The sequence below is a fragment of the Pongo pygmaeus genome, chromosome 10, assembly GCF_028885625.2.
Source record: "Pongo pygmaeus isolate AG05252 chromosome 10, NHGRI_mPonPyg2-v2.0_pri, whole genome shotgun sequence".
NCBI classification, from domain to species: Eukaryota; Metazoa; Chordata; class Mammalia; order Primates; family Hominidae; genus Pongo; species Pongo pygmaeus.
The window spans coordinates 45,326,616-45,347,916 of NC_072383.2; the positions used below are offsets into that span (position 1 = coordinate 45,326,616).

A 21,301-nucleotide genomic window follows, 5' to 3' on the forward strand; every position below is an offset into this window, starting at 1 on the left:
AGTGCTGTCTTCCTGGGACTTGGGCTCCACCCCTTCACCATGGGCGTGCATGCTCACAGCTGGCACTCATTCCCTCACGGAAGCCTTCCCTGGGCTAAAGGCATCATCAAGAGGTAAGAAGTACAGCTTCACACGTACCCAGAGCCTCTCAAACATAGGCGTGATGGAATGAAACCTCCCCACCCCAGTCCCCAAAGATGGTCATCAGAAGAGGGAGTGGCCGCCTGCCTCTAAACACTAAAAATCTAAGTTCCCTCTAGTCACCAACGCCCACCTGGCACGGAAGGGCCTTGTTTTGGTGCCTTTGACCCCATTTACACTCCAGCAACCTTCACCCTCACCTTTCTGGCCTTCCCATGCACACCAGCCCTTCATTTCTGGGGGCTGTGGGGAGTCAGGAGACAGCTTGGTGGCCTCCTCCACTCCCTCCCAGACTTCAGGTCCCAGGGGATCCTCCAGTGACCTCATTGTCCTGGCACCTGACCTTCTCCCTACCCCCTACCTTGCTTCCACAAGCTGGGAAGGGGACAGGAAATGCACAAATAATTATAGCCCAAGAGTGAAGGAGGGAGGGAGGGTTCCAGCCCACTGGCTCCAGGCAATAGTTACAGCCAGTGACCCGGAGAGCCAGAGAGCCAGAGGGTTAGCGGAGGAGGACCCAGGCTCGTGATAAGGAAGACCCTAGTAGAGAACAGCTCTACCAGGACGGACAAGTGGACTCTTCTCTCAATTCTGATTGCAAAGAGGAGCCCCTCATCTCGGTAGGTCTCAGTTTCTTCAACTCAGCCTCACTGTAAATGGCAGTTGGGCAAGGTAGGGGGAAGGAGGGAGAGGGTGGTGGTTATTCCACTCAAAAGGACCTGCCAGTAAGAAGTGAACTCTCGGCTAGGCGCAATGGCTCATGCCTGTAATCCCAGCGCTTTGGGAGGGCGAGGTGGGCAGATCACGAGGTCAAGAGATCAAGACCATCCTGGCCAATACGGTGAAACCCCATCTCTACTAAAAATACAAAAATTAGCTGGGCGTGGTGGCGCACACCTGTAGCCCCAGCTACTCAGGAGGCTGAGGCAGGAGAATCGCTTGAACCTGGGAGGCGGAGGTTATAGTGAGCCAAGATTGCATCACTGCACTCCAGCCTGGTGAGAGAGGAAGACTCTAGTTAAAAAAAAAAGAAAAGAAAAGAAAAAAGAAATGAACTCTCCCGGCCAAGCGCGGTGGGTCACGCCTGTAATACCAGCACTTTGGGAGGCCAAGGCAGGCAGATTGCTTGGGCCTAGGAGTTCAAGACCTGCCTAGGCAACATAGCGAAACCTGGGTGGACACACGCAGTAGAGACATAACTGAATCTCAAGCTAAGCTACTCTATTTAGTCTGGATGGTTGGGGATAGCTTCTCTGCTGATTTGGATAGTACAGCCATTATCTTTGCCTCCCAAATCCCACCATTCTTTCCCCTTCCTGCTCTCTCCTTCATTCTTTCAGGTCCAGAGATGTTTCTCACTAGCAAAGGGCACTTTGGTCATCTCAGATTCTCCAAATGTCTCAGAATCCTTCCCTGAGCCCCGCAAAGGCAGGTACCAAGCAGTGTCCACATGATCACCTCACCCTAAGACCAAAACGCAGAATTAGCACAGTTTAGTAACTCACTAAAGGAGAATGTTGCCACGGTGACGCACCCAGAACTGTAACCAAGCTTACCTCACTCCAACCCATTGACCTGGCCCCCATACCTCCCACCTCCACCTGGAGAGAACACACAAGTACCTAACTCAATGCCGGCTCACTGAGGTGACAGATAAACAACAAATCCCTTTCCCCTTCCCCCCATGCCCAAACAGACATTTGGGCAGAACACACACACAGACACACACACGTTGCAGCTGTGTGAGCCACCCACGCACTCTGCAGACAAGCTTCCTGACCCCGTGTCCACGGCAGCTGTACCACTCTACACCCCCAGAGCAAGCTGGGCCACCAGCAGCATGCCAAGCCACGATCTAGGCCCCCCTCTAGCCCTGGTACTGGCCCTGGCACCTGGGCAGGTGAAAGGTACTCACCCATCGCAGCCCCTGGATGCAGCTCGGACGCTGGTGCTCCAGCAGCAGCTGGTAGGAGCAGCTTCGGGGCCGGTGCATCCTTCTCAACACCATGTTGAGTAGTGTCCCCTCCGGCACCACGTCAGGGAGGGCTCCCACCCGCGGCGCTCCCAGAGCTGGGCTATCCTCCACAGCCAGGCCCACCTGCCAGCAGCTCTCACCTGGCCAGCCCACCTGTGACACGGGGAGGAAAGTGGACAGCCATGGGACGCGACTGGGGCGGCTGGACCACAGTACAACTGCCCCAGGCAGAACTACTTCCTTAGAGTCCTCTGGACTGGTCAGGCGGAGGTGCTGCAACCCTGCCAGGAGCTGGGGGGAGGAACAGGAAGACCTTCACTGGGGCCTGCCGGTCTGGCGCACTTAGGGGTCTCCAGCTGGCTCTTGGAAAAGATCAGGCCCTTCTTAGTCCTCTTTGGAATTCTGTCCCATCTCACTGCCCATGCCCCTGCAGGGATCTCCACCACCTCCCAGTATGAAACTATAGATTCACTAGGTCTCCCAGAAATGCAGCTTCGGCTCAAACCCTTCTCCCCTCCTCCTCAGCCCTGACTAACCCTCTGTCTCCCACCCAAACTCCCCACCGTGTCAGCTTCCTCTCCCTCCCTCTCCTGCTCCTCCTCAACCCTGTCCCCACCTTACCCACCTTCATGTTTCTTTTCAAGCTCGCACAGCCGTGCAGGCTCTAGCAAAAGGCTGGGGGGTCCCCAGCAACCCCCATCAGCTTTGATAAGGGGATCCGGAGGGTGCCAGTGGGTAAGTCCAGGTACAGTGAACTGGGCCAGTGCCTAGCTGGACTGGCTGCCAGGGTAGCAGGATGCAGGGCTCGGTGGAGAGGCTCCTCTTGGGTATGTAGAGGGGTGGGGGCGTGGTGGGGGGACGCCACCCAGCCACCGGCGACAAGGAGCCCCGAGCCTCCGCCTTCGTCCCAGACGAAGGAGCCAGCTGGCACCGGGCGCTGAAGCAAGGCTGCGCTGGCACCGGTCCGGGCGCGAGCTGTCACACCCCCTGCACTGCCCGCCCCCTTCCCCTCTCTGGGACTGGCGGAGGGGGCGGGGTGGAGGCGCCCTGCCTTACGATAGAGGAGAGCGTAGGGGAAGGGGGCGGGCACAGGCAGGCTTTGGAGTCCGCACCCGGGGCTACCAGAGTGGACATCCGCCTGAGCCCAGAGCATCCCCAGGGGGCAGGGGCGGCCCCGAGGTGTGTGGAGGAGGCCGCAACGGCCGGGGTGTCGGGGATCCGGCGGTGAGTGGCTGCACTGGCCGCCACGTGGCCGGGAGGAGAAATGCAAACAAGGAAACCCGGGAAAGGGGGGAGGGGGTGAGTCATTGCGGCCCCACCCGGGAGGGAAATCCGGGCTGGGGCCGCTTCCCGACCGGGGGTGTCTGCCTCCTGTTTCGGTTCAGGGTCTCCAGCCGCCCGGGGGAGGGACTAGGCGGCTTTCCCGCGGGGAATCCCGCTGCCTTGCCTCCCACAGTTCCGTTCCCAGACCCACGCCCCACTGCCCCCTGCCCCAGCACACACACACCGGGAGCAGTTGAGGAAACTGAGGCTGGAAAGGAACGGGTAGGGGCTGGAGGACTGCTCTCCAGAACGGATGGGGCCCAAAGAGGAGATTGGGGTTGTGGCAGAGCTTCCAGGGGTGTTCGAGTACCACGCCCCCTACCGCACGCTCCCTGGTGGCCGGGTAGGTTGAGGCAGAGATCGGGAATTCCAGCGCCCTGCTAAGCAGGCTTGCTACCGAGGCCCCACGCCTCCCTGGGCCTCAGTTTCCACCACTGTGCAAATGGCCCAGCGCGGGCCTCTTCGCCCCACTCCTGAGAGGGTGGAGAGACAGTGGCAGGGGACAGCGACTCGCGTGGCGTCCCGTAATTGCTCAGGACGATAATGAGGGTTTGGAAGGAAGTGAACGCCCCGCCCCCAGCTTTTTAGGACTTTTTGCCCCTTCTCTTCCCTTTTCCCTTTGCTGTTGAGCCAGCCCAGACTGGGAAGAAGTATCTCTAAAAAGCGTATACCCCAATTTTGGGATGCCAAGCCCCCATCCTCCACCATGATTATTTTCTTCAAAGTGGGGAGAAGACTGGGAAGAAGTAGCTCTAAGAAGCCTATACCCCCAATTTTGGAATGCCAAGCCCCCATCCTCCACCAATTATTATTTTCTTGAAAGTGGGGAGAGAAATTTTAATTGTGATTAAAATCTCATTTTTAATGTATACATGTATAAAAAATGTTTCCCAGAAGCTTACTAAAATGCAGGCTCCATCCCCAGCAATTCATATTCAATCCTATTGGCATGAAATGGAAAATCTGTATTTTGAACACCCCAGGTCATCTGCTGTGTCCACACATTAAGAAACGCTGGTGGAGTTTTAAATGCCTCTCCGGGGAAGGAGGAAAGCCTGAGAATGAATCTGACCTCAGACCCAAATCCATTCAACCAAGTTCTGGTAATTTGGAAGAAGGAAGAGCAACCTGGAAACTGGCAGGAAAGGATGACAAGTTGGGAGTCACAGGTATGCACGCGGAAGAGTTAGGGGGATGGAGTCATGAGTTTCGGGTTGCTGGGGCCAATGCCCTGGCCTAGTTCTTGCAGGAAGGCTTCCTGAGACTGGCAGTTGGGTCACAAAGGGGTCCCCTATTTCCTATTCTTGCTGCCCTTACTCTGGGCAGGTGGAAGATGCTGGGGAGTGAGGCAGGACACTTGTATACCTGTAGACATTTCAGCAGAGTCACAAAAGCTAATCATGTGCGGGCACTCTTTCAAATGCTTTCCTTGTGTTTAACCCCTGCCACGATCCTGTGAGGTATGTACTTCTGTTATCCTCACATCACAGATGGGGAAACTGAGGCTCAGGAATATTAAGGAAATTGCCAAAGTCACACAGCTAGTAAATGGTGGAGTTGGGGCATGAATCCAGGTTGTCTGTCTCCACGTACTCCCCATAGTATACTGCGTATACTCTGTATGTATTCTATTTGTTCTTCTAATGTAGACTAGACTGCCTAGGAGAGTCTACTCAAAAAAGGAAAATTGAGGCCAGGTACGATGGCTCACGCCTGTAATCCCAACACCTTGGGAGGCTGAGGTGGGGGTGGATCATGAGGTCAGGAGTTCAAGACCAGCCTGACCAACATGGTGAAACCCTGTCTCTACTAAAAATACAAAAATTAGCCAGGCGTGGTGGCATGCGCCTGGAATCCCAGCTACTCAGGAGGCTGAGGCAGGAGAACTCCTTGAACCCGGGAGGCGAAGGTTGCAGTGAGCCAAGATCACGCCACTGCACTCCAGCCTGGGCGACAGAGCGAAACTCCATCTCAAAAAAAAAAAGGGGGGAGGGAATCGAATATGTTTGTGTTGAGGTGTGGGGGAACCTCAGGGAGCCAAGGATCGGAAGAAAGTCACTCAAATCAGTGAAAATGAAACTGTCCCAAACCCACTCCCCCACCTATGTTCCCTTTCAACACTACTCTTGCCTTTCTTTTTTCCATCTCTTTTTCATTCCCCCTCTCTGGGGAGATTGAGAAGAGGGCCTGGGGTGATTACCTATTGGCTCCTAGCCTGGGGAGATGATAGGGAGTAGATCTTTTATGTGTCCCATTTCTAGCTTGTCCTATCTCTCACAGGCAAGGCCCCCAGCCTGCCATCAAAGCAGATGACGGGGCAGGTTTTTGCCTTCTCAGGATCCCTGGATGGGGACCCGCCAGTAGAATTACTGCTCAGCAGATATTTGATCAAGGCTGAGGCCTAGAAGGGGCAGAGGACTGGGAATGTATCTGAGGAACGCATCCAAGTAAGATGGTAACAATCATGCCATGTCCTGGTACCGCCTCCACCTTCCTCTGACTGTCATTAAATGCTTGGCAGGTGTGTTTAGACAGATAAATAATAATAACAATAGTCAACATGCACCAGGCCCTGTTCTTGATACTTTATATATATTCACTGATTGAATTGTCACAACAACCCTATGAGATAAGGTTGTTATTATTGTTATCCCATTTTACAGATGAGGGACCTGAGACACAAAGAGGTTAAATGACTTGCCCAAGGTCCCACACTAGGAAGTGGTAGAGCCATGAGTGACTGTGCCCAGGTGGTTTCTACCCTGTGTGCTTTACCACTCTGCAGTCCTGCCTCTGAAACATAGTGACAGCTCCTATAAAGGGGGAAAAACTCATATCCACAGCCATTTGCCCACACCTTGGTACAGATGATGGAAAGTAACAGCAGGACCCCTTAATACACTCTACTCGGACAATGAGCTCCTGCCAGAGCATGGACTTCCTTGAACCCTCCCCCATTCCCTTCAAGCAGGTGGCAGCGGCTCCCATGGATAGCTCAGGAGGGTGGGAAGGTGAAGGGGGCTTCTCAGACCAGGCTTTGACTCTGGGTTTGATTTTGCTGAGCCTCTTTGCTGAGCTCTACACAAGGTGAGCCCATAGTTTCCTGGATCTTCACAGGAACCTCATACTCCCTTCCTGCCCCAGGGGGCCTCTCCTCCTGCTGTGCCTCTCTCAGCTCCCGTTCCCAAACTCCACTACTGCCTAAGCAAGGAGCCTGATACCCTACATTCCTCCTTCTCCGACATCCAGCCAGCCACCAAGTCGGGTTGATTCAACCAGTGAAGCATCTCTTGCATCTCTCTGTTATGCTCCATCCCCACTGCAACTGTTCTAGCCCAATAATGGTCTCTTCCAGTATTTACTATGTGCAGAATACTATGTTAGTCACTTTACATACATCTTTTTATCCTCAGAACAATTCTTATTTGCGAGTGAGGAAACTGAGTCACAGGGCGATGAAGTAACTTTCCCAAGGTCACACAGTTAATAAGTAGTACAGCCAGACTCAGGCAGTCTAACTGCAGAGTCCATATTCCTAAACACCATTGTGCACTGCTACCTCCTGCCCCGATTGCTACTCTCAACCTTGCCTCGCTCAGTCCTTACTATGCGATGCCACAAGAATATTCAAGGAATCTTGAATTCATTCAACAACATTTACTGTAGGTGCCGGGGAACTTTGCTGTAAACTGGAGAGCTCAAACTGAGCACCAGACACTGTCCCAAATCTTCAGGGCCCCAGAGCCTATTGGAATTATCTTTTATCGCCCTAGCACACTAATCTGATTGGCTCTCCCTCCCCAGCACAGTGTCTGGCATGAAGCTGATGCTTAATGATTACGGGTGGAAATGAAATGAACAGGAATAGTGGGCAGTCAGTTGGTGCCTGCTATGGGCCTGTAGCCTCAGCAGCGTGGAAAGGAGAGGAGCTAGTTTCCCAGTTCAATTTCAAGGCCTTTCATGCCATCTCTCCCTCCCTCCTTGCTGCCTTCTTGTCTCCTACTCATTTCTCCTCTATCCTGTGCTGTCAACTTTGTTCACAAGGCTCAGCCGTGACATTTGAGGGTGATTGGTGAGATGGAGAGAGGGAGGATGGAGGAAAATTTCACTAATAGGCCTCCCATGGGACTGCAGGAAATGGCCAGCTTGGAGGCCAGCTGGGAGATAAAGCCGTAGGGGATATAAGGGCTGTGCCAGGACCTTGGCCTGCAGCTGAGCCTCCCACAATACCCCTAGGAGTCGACCTTGCCTATGGTTGGTCAACAGTGGGAAGAGATTGAGCAGAGAGCCAGGTATCCTCCTCTGGACTCTACCTCCTGGCTCTGCATGGTTTAAGGCCCTCTGACTCTTGCCCCCGCTCCATCCCCCAAGGGCAGTTCCAGTTCAGTTCCTCCATCTCCTCCCTTGCCCATTCCTGGGGTGGGGGGCAGGGGCAGGGAACTGGAGCCTTGATGGGCGCCAAGCCAAACCTTCCTAGGACTAACAGGTCACAACCAGTCACTCATGAGCCACTTATGACAGCGATGGGAGGGAGAGGAGGGATGGGCTCCTGCCTCCTGTAGGAGGCCAATGTGGGCAAGCTGGGGCTCACAGTCAGGGCTGGGAGCTGCAGGAAGTTGCAGAGGCGAAAGCAGGAACCCCACACTCTCCTGAAGGCACATTCCTCTGGCTGGTGCTCAAGCTAGCCATGCATGGTGGAGATGATGAAACAGTCACTGAACAGACCTGAGGTGGTGATGCTGGGCTGGAGGGTAGGGATAGGGTGAGAGAAGCCAGAAGAGCAGGCGAAGACGGGCAGGGCTGGAGATGCCCCTAGAAGGGAGGGAAGCAGCCTGCCTCCCGGCCAGTTTACTGTTACAGGAATGTATAGAAACGAGTAACTGCTTTCTCCCCCAACTTCTGCTTCTCAAGGAGAGAGAGAGAGAGAGAGAGTGAGAGAGTGAGAGAGAGAGAGAGAGAGAGAGAGAGAGTGTGTGTGTGTGTGTGTGTGTGTGTGTGTGTGTGTGTGTGTCTTGTGTGGGTCCCAGGAGACACTGCATCTGACCTTGAGTCATCAGTGTTCTGCAATGGCTGCCCCATTCCAGTTGTGGCCACTTTCCCTAAGAGTCACTTTTCTCCTCACCCCTGTATTCTGTTCTGAGGCTGAACACCCACACTATTTACTACCTCCCACCACTCCCCTCTTTGCAACCTTCCCAGCCTTCCCAAAACCTTTGTCTTAAGTGCTCCCATCTTCCAACTCATCCCGGGCCCACGGCCTCTGTTCAGGACTCAAACCCTGTGCCCACTTTGTCCTTTTGTTTTAGAGTCTTGGTAGGGGTGACTGCAGGAGCCTGAAAGAGGGGTCCTAGCAAGGGCCCTGGCCCCTGCTTAGGAGATGCCCAGTTCTTTCTCTCAGGTCTGGTCAGTCAGGCTGGATCCAGAGCACTGGCTGGGGGCAGGGGGAGGATGTGGGTAACCAGGAAAGCAGGCTAGGGCTAAGGTCCCCTTCCCAGCATCAGAGCAGAGCCATCCCACCCCCAAATCCCACTCTGGAAGTGCTGGGGTCAGAGAAGAAACCGAATAGGCCAAAGTTTTCCTGGCATCAGATCTACTGCCCATTTCCTCCCTTCAGAGAGAACTTGGTAAGAAATTAGACCAGGTGCGGTGGCTCACGCCGGTAATCCCAGCACTTTGGGAGGCCGAGGCGGGTGGATCACGAGGTCAAGAGATCGAGACCATCCTGGCCAACATGGTGAAACCCTGTCTCTACTACAGATACAAAAATTAGCTGGGCATGGTGGTGTGCACCTATAGTCCAAGCTACTCAGGAGGCTGAGGCAGGAGATCGCTTGAACCTGGAAGGCGGAGGTTACAGTGAGTCAAGATCGTACCACTGCACTCCAGCCTGGGCAACAGAGTGAGACTCTGTCTCAAAAAAAAAAAAAAAAAAAAATTAGGGGAGGGTACAAAGATGAGGGTCTGGAGAGAGAAACAGAAAAATGGGATCCAGAGAGAGAAACAGAAAAGTGGGATCCAGAGAGAGAAACAGAAAAGTGGGGTCCACAGAGGGAAACAGAAAAGTGGGGTCCAGAGAGGGAAACAGAAAAGTGGGTCAGGAAACAGAAAAGTGGGGTCCAGATAAGGAAACAGAAGTAAGGGAAAGTCTGCAGTTCTGCCTGAGAGAGGGCACAGGCCCCCCTCAGGCCTTGCGGGGGATACAGAGGCAGCCCCACTGCTCTGCCTTCCCACCCCTCAGCCTCAGCCCCTCCTGCTCTAGCCGCTTTGCCTGCTTTGCCTCTGGTGGAAGTGGGGAGCCTGGTCCGTGAGCTCTACCTAACACACTGCAGGGCTGGACCAAATCCTGACTTAATCTCCCCAACTGCTTCAGTTCTCCCCAAGCCCAGCCTTTTGGGGCCTCAGCTGAGGGTGCCTGCTGGGCCCTGGGGGCCAGGCAAAGTGGCAGCTTCTGGCCTGTCACTGCCCCTGAGTCTGGCTCTGCACCCACCTCAGGGCCTGGCCTGTGTCAGACTTCCCCCTGCAGGGCGTCATTTCTCTGCCACATGCCTGGCACTCACCACACTGAAATCAAAGCATTGCATAAGTATTGCATGCTGCCTCCTGCAGGAGAATGTTAGCTGCCAGAGGGTGAGAGCCGCTCTGCTGTACTCAAAAATGCGTGCCTTGCCTGGTCAGTGCCTTATACATAGAAGGCCCTCAGGAGAGGTTTCCTGCATTAATAGTAACCAAGTTTCTCCCCCTCCTGCCACGGCTTTTTCTCACCTCCCTCTTAGCTTCCCAAGATCTGTCTTTCCCTCTTGGGGCCTGTCCACCCAGTTCTTGACCAATTGCCATTCCTCCCGCTGTCTTACTCCATCTCTTGTCCAACCCTTCCTCTTCCAAGAAGTATCATGAGATGTGGCCACTCAAGTCTCTCTAGGGTGCCATTCTTGGGGCCCCTGCTCTGGACTAAGCACAGGTAAGAGCCTTATTTCTAGTCTTTTCCTTCACCCAGTGCCCGTGCAGCTGGACTAGAGGGGGACCCACGTGCACTGATGAAGGCTCCATGGTGACTTTCTCATTCAGTAAAGCCAGTTCTCAAACTCAGATCTGAAGGGTAAATATTGATGCACCCCTCTGCCAGGCTTTTCCCTCGGGGAAGAGCTACTGCCCTCCCCTCCTGCCGTCAAGCCTTATTATTCTCTCACTCCTCACGGTGCTGCAACCTGCCCTTCTCCTGCCCCTGGCAGCTTCCAAGGAGTCAAGGAAGTCAGTTAGCCCCATTTGCCCCCAGGCCCAAGTCCCTGTGGAGGTGAATTGCAGGCTTTATCCACTCTGCCCTCCCCATCCAGCAACAGCTCCCTCAGTAAAAGGTGAAAGAGAATCAGATCAGATACCTGTGATTGGGGGTTCAGGTCAGGAGATGGAGATCGCTAGAGAACACCAAGATAGGGAGGCAGGCCTGGGCCCCACCTCCTTCCTGCTGCTCTCCCCAGGCAGCTGCGCCTGTGATCCCCACCCCCCCGACCCCCCAGGCCACCTGCCTCTGATGCTTTCTTAGCTCCTGAGTTCAAAGACCTGCTGTTTCCACTCAACATCTTCTCACTTGCCATCCTGCCCTCTGCATAGACCTCTAGGCTGTCAGTGGGCAGGCAGAGGAAATGGGGTCTCAGCGAGAAGCCAGACTCTGAGCAGTTTCACTCTAGCCCTGAGAATTGAGGTGAACCCTTTCTAAAGGGGCAGAAGGCAGCCCTAGCCCTGGGGAGCTGCATTCTGGGTCCAAGGTAACCCTTAGATTTGAGTCCTCCCTGCAACCTCCTAGAATGCATGGTGATGGGGCCAGCTCCTCCCTGCAGCCAGCCACCTGCTGCTGCTGTCTAGGACAGCCCTTTCTGCTCTGTGGTCTACAAGCCTGACCTCAGGAGGAAGGCGTAGCTGCAGGAGGGGGGCCTGGGTGGGGTAGAAGCGGGAGAGGGAAGGAATCTACCTCTGTGTCAGGCACAGCCTCGGGTTGCCACAGCCAGGGTCCTCAGCTGTGAACTCCACAAGGGCTGGGGTGGGGGGGTGGGGGGGCGGCAAGGGGACCACATAAGGTCTAGGGAGAATCCTGTGGAACTCACTACCTATGTACACAAGCTACCAGCCCAACCTGCAAAGCTGTCTGTTGAGGCACAAGGTTGGGGAAGGCTGCCCCCTAGAGCCAGGATCAAAGAATTCTTTATGGACATTCAGCCCTTCTTTTCATATGTATTGAATATTTATTGAGTTCCTACCTAGGCGCCTGGCATTTTACTAGCCACTGGGAATACAGAAGTGATCGAGGCAGACATAAAGTGAGTAACTGTCATAGTTTGCCCTATGTTGAGGGGTTTTCTGGGACGTGGAACTTTTTGTGGTAAAACTGGAAAAGTCCCCAGTGAATCAGGACAAGTCAGTTACCCTGCCTTCCTGGAGATTATATTCCAATAGGGACAGCAGGAGTAGGGGTGGAAAGTAAAAATACAATTTTTTGTCATGATAAGTGCTGTGGAGGAAATAAAACAGAGCGAGGAATCCTCTGAGGAGGTAACATTTGAGCTGAGACTTGAATGATGAAGGATCAGTCTTATAAACACTCAGAGAAGAGCTTTCCAGGCACAAAGCACAAAAAACCTGGGACAGGAACAAGTGTGGCACGTTTGAGAAACAGAAAGGCGAATGTGTCTGAAGTAAAATGAGCAAGGGTGAGTAAGGCTGGTTGGAGCTGGCAAGACCCCGATCAATTTACTCTAAGAGCTATGGAAGCTATTGGAGTGATTGAAGCAGGGGAGTACCATGTTCTGGTTGTTATTTTTATTTATTTATTTGAAATTTTTTTTTTCTTGAGACGGAGTCTCACTCTGTTGCCCAGGCTGGAGTTGAGTGGTGCGATCTTGGCTCAATGCAACCTCCACCTCCCAGGTTCAAGTGATTCTCCTGCCTCAGCCTCCCAAGTAGCTGGTATTACAGGCACGTGCCACCACGCCTGGTTAATTTTTGTATTTTTAGTAGAGATGGGTTTTGCCATGTTGGCCAGGCTGGCCTCGAACTCCTGACCTCAAGTGATCCATCCACCTCAGCCTCCCAAAGTGCTGGGATTACGGCCGTGAACCACCACACCCGGCCATGGTTATTATTTTTAAAAGATTGCTCCAGCTGCTGGGTGGAGAAAGGATTGGGGGGGAAGAACGAACAGAGAAGGACCAGTTAGGAGGCTGCTGCAGGTAGGTAGGTGGTGATGATGGTGGCTGGACTAGGGTGGCAGAGGGAATGGAGGGAGAGGACAGGGCAAATCCGACTGTATTTTGTAATGAATTTGATGTAGGAGCAGAGGAAAGGGAGGACTCAGAGGTAACACCTAGGTTTGGGTCTGAGCCACAGTAAACAAGGACATGCCCCAGGGACATCAGAGGTCTCTCTGCATGGGGATTAAGAAGAGAGGAGGAAGCCCTGACATGTCCGATAAACTCAATCATCTGGAAGATAGCTCAGTAGGTGTATCCTTGACCTAGCATTGTGGGAGAAGATATGTCTGGAATGTGTGTTTCTGGGGGGAGTGAGAAAGGAATGTCAGCAGGCAGGATGTCTGCAGATGGGGAGTTAGAAATCTGTCTTAATGTTGGTGGGACCCAGCTCAAAAGAGACTTCAGAGGGATTGATGGTTTAAACGGGTAATCTATATAGGACCTGTTTAGATGAACTTCAGTGGAATGCGGGATGATGTGTTAGGATAATAAGGTTAGCTGTAACAAACAATTGAGCTGTAACAAAGCCACTGACACTTCTCACTCATGTTCTATAGTCCATTGAGGGTCTAGGCGACAGGGGTAGCTCTGCTCCATCCATTCATTCAAGTCTAGGTTCTTTCCATTATGTGGTACATACGGCCTCTAAAATCGTCACAGAATGGGAAGAGGGAATGCAGGCTGTATGGGAGATTTTTAAATGAGCCCAGCCTAGAAATGGCACACATTGCTTCTGCCTTCATTCCATTGTTCAGAACCTGATCCCATGGCATCCATTTGACTGCAAGGAAGCTGGGAAGTGTAGTTCAAATTTGGGAGGTACTGTGCCCAGAAAGAGACACACAGATGTTGGTGTGTGTCGTGGAGCCCTAGTAGTTTCTGGCGCAGGCAGGGAGAATGGCTGTGCATCTTGTAGGGGTCGCAGTAGTGTCTGTTCTGGGCTGGGTTGGGAGTGGGCTCTCTGAGAATACCTTGGAAGGAAGCTGATATGAGAAGATGTGTATGAGTGGTGCACACCCATGTGCTTTATGGCTCAACAATCACTCCATTCTTTCCCATTCTCAAGGTCTTTCACTGGATAAGATCTTAATTCTCTCACACCTTACCACTGAAATAACCTTGTGAATGCTTTATCCTCTAAAATTTTCCCCCATCAAATCTAACTGGATATTATAGTCTAACTATCTTCCTAAGACTTGGCTTATGTCATGCAATCCCTGTTCAATAAAAACAATAACAATTTCAACAGCAGCAGCAATAATTTGTTGAATTGCTGTGTTGAGCACTTTGAATGTATTATCTCAATATATCTCGATCTTTGTAACAAGCCTGCGATGTTTCGTCATCATTCCCTGTGTACAGATGGAGGGACAGGAGTCCTGAGAGGTTCTAGCTGTGCTAACACAGTAGCCACTAGTCATGTGCAGCTACTTAAATTAATTAAATTAAATTTAAATTAAATACATTAAACTTAAATACATTTAAATTTAAATTAATTTAAATTAAATACAATTAAAAATTCAGTTCTTCAATCACACTAGTTACATATCAAGTGTTCAATAGCCACATGTGATTAGTGGCCACCATTATGGAGGGTGCGGATATGGAATATTTTCTTCCAGGCAGAAAGTCAATTGGATTGGACATCTGTGAGTTAGGGGCACTTGCCCAGGGACACAGCAAATGGTGAAGCTAGGCCTCTGACCCCATCTGAGCCTAATGCTCTGCAATAGCTCTTTATTGTTTCCACAATTTAAAAAACGTTTAAGCCTGGCCTTAGCCTTGTACAACCTGGTCTAGTACTACTGTTACATAATTATTTCTCTTTCTTGTCTTGCACAATCTCACTTTCCAGCACAGCAAGCTTGCTCACTGCTCTCCCATACTCCTATATGTCCACTCATAATATTTTTGCTCTCCTCCTTCTGTCTGCTCAGCTAATGAATTCTCCCCTGACCTTTAGGTTCAGATAGCTGAAATAGCTCTTGAAGCAGTTTCGTCTCTTCCATTCTCTCTGCTTCTGCCTGGACCAACTCTGAAGCCCCTCATCCTCTCTTGCCATGGCAGCCTTCTGCTGCTACTAATTCTACTTCCTGACATTTATTGAGTATCTACCATGTGCTAGGCACTCTTCCAGGCACTCCTCATCACAACATTTTGAAGTAGGTGTTACTGCAGTCTCCATTTTAAAGACCTGGTAATTAAAGCACTGTGGGGTGAAACTTGTCCAACTCATCTCTCTGCTTCTAGTGTTTCACAGGCAGTTCGCCTTCACTCTATTACTCTGGCCATAGTTCTAAAACACAGAATTGTGAGTTTTCTCCCCCAGCCCCAAGGGGAGGGGGACGGCCTTCTTAACAGAGCATGCAAGGCCCTTTATGTTCAGAACCTTTCTAATCTCCAAACCCGCTACTCTACCTTCAAACTTCACATTCCAGCCACAAACGACTTACAGTTTCCCAAAGCGGCTGCGTTATTTCTTCCTTCTGCGCCATCACACATGCGGTTCCCACTGCCTGGAGTACTGTCCCTCCTGGCCAGCTCTGAAGCCATCCGTGGCAATGCACTCCGGACCACGGGGCTTGCTCCCTCCTCCACAGGACCAGCGCTTACCCTCCACCAGCGGCTCCTAAAGGAGGGCTGGTGCTGAGCTCACAGCCTTGACATCACTTCTCATTAAAATACACACTCCAAGATTCAAAATTTAATAGGCAGGGGTGGGGCGGGGTTTATTTTTTTATTTTTAAAGAAGCTCCCAGATTATTCTAGAGTGAGGCAAATGTGCTTAACACTGGTTTACATCCCTTGTTTGGCAATTAAGCACACCCTGTCTAGATTCCTTATGTATAATTGCTTTTGTTTTTATTTTATCATTACCTTCATTCACTGACACTCACCTATTCAACAAACATTTATTAAGGGGTCATTATATGCCGGGCATGCTTTTAGATGTTGATGTGAACAAAACTGGCACAGTCCCTGCTCATGAAGTTTATGTTCCAGAGGGGGTGTGGTGGGTGGGATAATAATGGCCCTCAAAGATGTCCACGTCCTCATCCCAGAACCTATGAATATGTCACCTTCCACGCCAAAGGGATTTATTTTGCTGATGTGATGAAATTAAGGATCTTGCAATGGGGAGATTATCCTGGACTATCCCCTCAATCACAGGGGTCCTTAGAAGGGAAAAGGAGGAAGAGGGAGTTAAGGCATGTGGGTAGCCTCATTTTAGAAGCTGGGAAAGGCGGCCGGGCACGGTGGGCTCACGCCTGTAATCCCAGCACTTTGGGAGGCTGAGGTGGGTGAATCACCTGAGGTCAGGAGTTCGAGACCAGCCTGGCCAACATGGTGAAACCCCATCTTTACTAAAAATACAAAAATTAGCTGGGTGTGGTGGTGGAAGCGTGTAATCCCAACTTCTCGGGAGGCTGAAGCAGGAGAATCACCTGAACCCGGGAGGCAGAGATTGCAGTGAGCTGAGATCGCGCCACTGCCCTCTAGCCTGGGTGACAGAGCAAGACTCCGTCTCAGAAAAAAAAAAGTCAAGGAAACTGATTTTCCCCTAGAGCCTCCAGAAACAAGGCAACACTGATGTCCCCTTGATTTTAGCCCAGTGAGACCATTATTGGACTCCTGACCTACAGAACTGTAAAATAATAAGTTTGTGTTATTTTAAGTCAGTAAATTTGTGGTAATTTGTTACAGCAGCACACAAAAAAAAAAAACAAAAAAAAAAACAACTAATGCAAAGGGTGTTGGCTATGTTTTGTGCAGGTATATGATGGGCCTCCCCATGTGGATCCTTAGTGCTGTGGCAAAGCCCTTGTTATTGTGCTGGGATTTTCCCTCCAGCTCCCGGCCGGAAGCTGGGCTCACGTGGGAGCTCAGTGCCCTCCTGCTACAGATCTGTCTCTTCCTTACAATGGTATGATTCCGAGGGTCAGGGTGAGGGGTTTGGGAGGATGAGGCTTGTGCTGATCAAAGGAAAGGTGAGGTCGGTAGCAGTGGCTCAAGCCTGTAATTCCAGAGCTTTGGGAGGCCGAGGTGGGAAGAGAGCTTGAGGCCAGGAGTTGGGGACCAGCCTGGGCAACATAGCGAGACCCCATCTGTACAAAAAATAAATAACAAAAAATACTAGCCAGGCGTGGTGGCACACACCTGTAGTCCTGGCTGCTTGGAAGGCTGAAGTGAGAGCATTGCTTGAATCCAGGTGTTGGAGGATGCGGAGCTATGATGGCGCCACTGTACTCCAGCTTGGGCAACAGAGTGAGATTCTGTTTAAAAAAAAAAAAAAAAGTAGGGATTTGTGGGGAGCTGTGCGTGAGGATAGAGTGTTTGCAGTCAGAAGGTGATGGTGGCAGGGGTTCCCAGACTTTAGTGTGTGGAGAAATCCTCTGCGATATGGTGGGAGGGAACCTGGTTGATAGAAGGACGGGCGGAAGGAATTCTATTCACAGCGTACTCTAATATTTCTTAAGTTTTACATATTAATTTTTAACAAGAAATTTAAATTTAAATTTTAAACGAAAATACGCCTCTTATTCAGAGGTAAAGATTTTTAATCCCCGCGGCTGGCTCGTATAAAGGCATATTTCCGGTCCCTTCCAAGGTCCAACAATCCTGACACGGCTGGTCTGGGGATGGGCCCAGGAATCCGCCTTTTTAACAGGCATCCGCCAAACGACACGGCGGCTTCGCAAAGCGGCGGTGGCGTCTGCGGTTCCGGGCGCGGGCGGCCTCCGGCCGGGGAGGGCGCTGTGCCGGCGGCGCGGGGGGCGGGCCGGGGGCGGAGCGCGGGGCGCCGGCTGCTCTGGCGGCTCCCGCGGCTCCGGTTGGCGGCTTCGGGCCCTGCACCTGTGACTCTCGGCCGCGCTCGCCTTCGGCCCGCCCGGCGCCGCAGCCCCATGGCCCCGTCCCGGCTGCAGCTCGGCCTCCGCGCCGCCTACTCCGGCATCAGCTCCGTGGCCGGCTTCTCCATCTTCCTCGTCTGGACGGTGGTCTACCGACAGCCGGGGACCGCGGCCATGGGAGGGCTCGCAGGTACCCCGGGACGCTGGGCGGCGCGGGGCGGGTGCGCGGCTGCGGGGCGGGCGCTGTCAGCTGCTCCAGGACGCTCGCCGCGAGCGGCGCTTCCCCGCGGAGCGAGTGGTGGAGTGTTTACTCGAAAACAGCGGTTGGCGGCGGCAGGCCCCACGCGGGCCCGGGCTCCTGGGCATTCCTGGGTGCCTCCGGGACCCGATGCCCGCCCGGGCGCCACCCGGGGGTGCCGACGGCCCGCCACTGCCGGCTGCACAGACCTGCCGCGCCGCCCGGGTTATCTGTCACGGCACACTGCCTGTCGCCCTCCGCCCAGTTGCCCCACGACAGTGCACTGCCTTTCGCTCTCCGCCCAGTTGCCCCACGACAGTGTCCTCTCCGCGCGCCCGCGGCGCTGGTCCCCTCCTATCCCCAAACACACACACACACACACACACACACACACACACACACACACACGCTTGTTCTGAGGGATCCCCTGCCCCTCGGGCGCCCCTTCCCTGGGTGCTGGGTGAGGGCAGAGAGGGAAGAAGTGGGAAAGGAAGAGGGCTAGGGGTGGCTGGGGAAGCCCATCTGCCTCCTTCCAGAGGGCTCCCCCGCAGAGCCCTCTGCTGAGACCCACAGGAAGGACCGCGTTAGGGATCTCATAGAAACTGGACATTCTCTTTCCACCCATGTTGGTGCCTTTTTGCCACCCGTCTGCTGTGGCTCCTCAGCCAAGGTCTGCCAAATCCTGCAGCCCAGCTGCCCTTTCTGTGCTTCTGGGAGGGAAGGGGAAGCATCGGTGCGCTGATGGGGGCTCTGGGCTGACCAGTGCTCCTTGCTGTGCACATTTGGGCTCACAGTTTAACCTCTCTGTGCCATAGAATTGGTATGAAGATGAAAAATATTATCTCTACTTTCTAACATTTTTAAAAATGCTTTCTATGTGTCAGGCACTACGTTAAGCAACCTGCTTCCCTTATTTCATTGAATCCTTACATTAGTCTCATGAAGTAGGCCTTACTATTATGTCCATTTTACAGATAAGGAAACTGAGGCCTGAAGTTAAATAAATTGCTTACCCAGGATTACACAGCTACATGAAATAATATGTGTGGGAAAGGACTTTGGGAAGAAAATACGTATAAGGATAATACTTTTACATATGATGATCATAGTCCATTACTAAAATCCTCTGTCAAAAGAACCCTAAATGGAATAACTAAAAATAACTAATTTACTCACTGCCACAGGGCGTGCTGAGTGCCATCCCTGGGTAGAGTCGCAGCATGAGGTGGGGTTAATGCCTTAGAAGAGGGGCATACATGGCCCCACCCTACACAATGCTGCCAACAAAGCACTGGGTCACCAAGAAGAGGGGGGTGGGCACCCTGGCTAGGGTGTTCTCTGCCTGCCCAGCTGCCTCACCACCTGTGGGATCCTGAGGACAACTGGCCCATCTCTGCGCATTATCTACAGAGCCCTAGTTCCTTTCCCCTCTGCACCCTGCCACCCTCCATGTTTTTCAAGGTTCACTTCTCCCTGCCACTTTTTTGTTTCCTATTGGACCTATTGCTTTCCCCTCTGGAAGGCAGCGTCAGAGCCCTGTGATTGCATTGCTAAGACCGAAGGCGAGAGAAGGATGAGGAGGGAGGGCCAGCCTGGGATCTCAGCTGGTTGTGTTGAGTCTGGCCTGGTACAAGTGGAGGTGAGCCCTACCTGGCCGTTTGACCCCATCCTGGGCCATAGTTTCCTCATCTGTTAGGAGTGGGAGGAGATGTCCCCAAAAGACATCTGACTTCCCTCCAGATCTGAAATCTTGCAGTGCTGCCCACTCCCTGAGTCTCCAGCTGCCTCCTAGAGGCCTGTGGAAAAGGCCTTCTTTCTTATACTCTAGGGAGTTGCCTGGGGTTTTCTTCCCACCCAACTCTGCCCTCTCTCCCTCCCCACAGGCTTCCCTTGGCTTATGAGGCAGGCCAGCTGTGGAGCTGCCTTCAGAGAGAGGCGCTAGGGCAGCAGCTCGCTAGGGCAGCAGCCAGCTGGAGTAGGGTCCTGGTATCTCCCTGATGGTCCGATCTTTGACAGTGGCTGTGGAAGAGCCAAAACTGCTTGGTAGTGGTGGTGGTGGATGGTGGCAGGGAGACGGGTTGCCAAGCCTGGGCCTCCGACCTTCCCCACCATGAGTGGGTTCTCAGAGGGTCTGTGGCCAGTCAGCCTTCTTCCTCTTTTGGGGGTAAAGTGTCAGCAGATTTGCTAACTTGTGAGCACTCTACTTCTGACTCAGCATTTTATAGCTCAGAATCTGCTGAGTCACCCAAGGGTAGCCCCAGCGTGCTCCTTCTCCTGTGTTGGACCAGGCAAGGACTGATTGGGTATGCCAGTTTCTGGAGCAGAGTCACGGAGCCCCTGGGTCTGGTGGGCAGAGTGTTCACGGGTGGGTATACCCTCTCCCATCCTGATGGGTATTTTCAAAGAAGTGGCTTTGGAGAAAGGCAGTGGCAGAAGCAAGGCTGGCTTTCCTGGGGAGGCGGGCAGGTGTGGGTTGGATCTACCTGGTCTGGCTTTGCTGTGGGAGTCCTGGGAGAAAACACAGACTCTTGCTCTGGGTTTAGTAGACCAAGGAAAGAGAAAAAGAAAAGTTGCTCCTGGAGTCTAAACAGCTCTATGTTTTTCCCACGTGAGCTGTGAGTAAGAGCCCTGGGGCTCTGGGACTGTCTTCCTCCTAGGAAGGAGTAGAGGGGCCTGACCTAGGCCCAGTGTCCTTCTTGTCTACATTTACCCTGTGGGATCCCTCGGGTGTCTCCTGTCTCCTCACCTCCAGCCCAGCCACTGGGGATGCTTTCACCGCCCTACCCTATGCCTTCCTTACCCTTAGCTTATTGGCTGTGAGCCAATAAGCTCACACGGCTAAGCAGGGGCTCTGCTCCTTGAAACAGGTAGGATGGAGCAATGGTGTGGTCTGGTGTGGGCTTGCAGCCAGGTGGGATTGGGGACCTGTCCGTTCCACCCCGAGTTTTACAAACCAGGCTTCCTAGAGTCCCCAAGTGTGCTAGGGAAGGGTATTAGGGAGATACATTGCCTCCTGCCTGATGTGTGGGAGGGGACCAGTGAGGGGCTCCACCTCCTTCGGTGACCCCCTTGGGTGGGGCTAGTGGAGAGCTCCCTTCCCAGGAGGGTGGTGGGAGCCAGGGCGTGGGCAGCAGGCCTGCCTCCAAACTTGATGTGTGTTTATCTGGAGGGGAGGCCTGTGTGCAGGGCCTGGAGCAAGGTTCAGGGAAGGTGAGAGGTGGGTAAACCATGCCTGTTATTAGCAAAGAACAGGGCCCAAAACGCCCCCAAATGGCTGTCTTCCTCTCCCTCCTGTCCTCAGCCCTCTTTGGTATGTGCATGTACATGGGGGTGGGAGTTTTGGGGAACCACTGGATCGTGGTCAGTGGACTAAGAGATGGCATCTTCACAGGCCCCTATTTCAGCATTTCCTAACCCAGAAACTGCTGAGTCACAGAGGAATTGTTCTGACCTTATTTTTCTCCCAAGCTGGCTTCTAGAATCTTTGAGTGGGAAAGGATCTTAGAGCTCAACTTCCCCAACCCCTCTGTGG

At 52.8% G+C, this 21,301-nt stretch overlaps 2 protein-coding genes across 5 annotated transcripts in view; one reads left to right on the forward strand and one right to left on the reverse strand.

Annotated features, from left to right (window-relative positions):
• RAPGEF3 (Rap guanine nucleotide exchange factor 3) overlaps positions 1–15,215 on the reverse strand; it is a 36,331-nt gene extending 21,116 nt beyond the window's left edge. For 2 of the 3 annotated variants that reach the window (XM_054443066.2, XM_054443063.1), the window contains exons 1-2: positions 2,742–3,782; positions 2,057–2,269 (exon numbers count right to left, since the gene is read on the reverse strand). In XM_054443066.2, the coding sequence (XP_054299041.1) occupies positions 2,057–2,269; positions 2,742–2,747 (219 nt within the window). In that variant the 5' untranslated portion in view covers positions 2,748–3,782. Of the gene's footprint in view, positions 1–2,056; positions 2,270–2,741; positions 3,783–15,134 lie in introns of those variants that run through there. The other variant, XM_054443064.2, reaches the window with a different exon arrangement.
• SLC48A1 (solute carrier family 48 member 1) overlaps positions 1–21,301 on the forward strand; it is a 27,091-nt gene continuing 5,790 nt past the window's right edge. Inside the window, exons 1-2 of one of the 2 annotated variants that reach the window (XM_054443069.2) lie at positions 1–113; positions 4,423–4,608. In XM_054443069.2, coding sequence (XP_054299044.1) covers positions 50–113; positions 4,423–4,608 — 250 coding nt within the window. In that variant the 5' untranslated portion in view covers positions 1–49. Of the gene's footprint in view, positions 114–4,422; positions 4,609–17,440; positions 17,722–21,301 lie in introns of those variants that run through there. The other variant, XM_054443070.2, reaches the window with a different exon arrangement.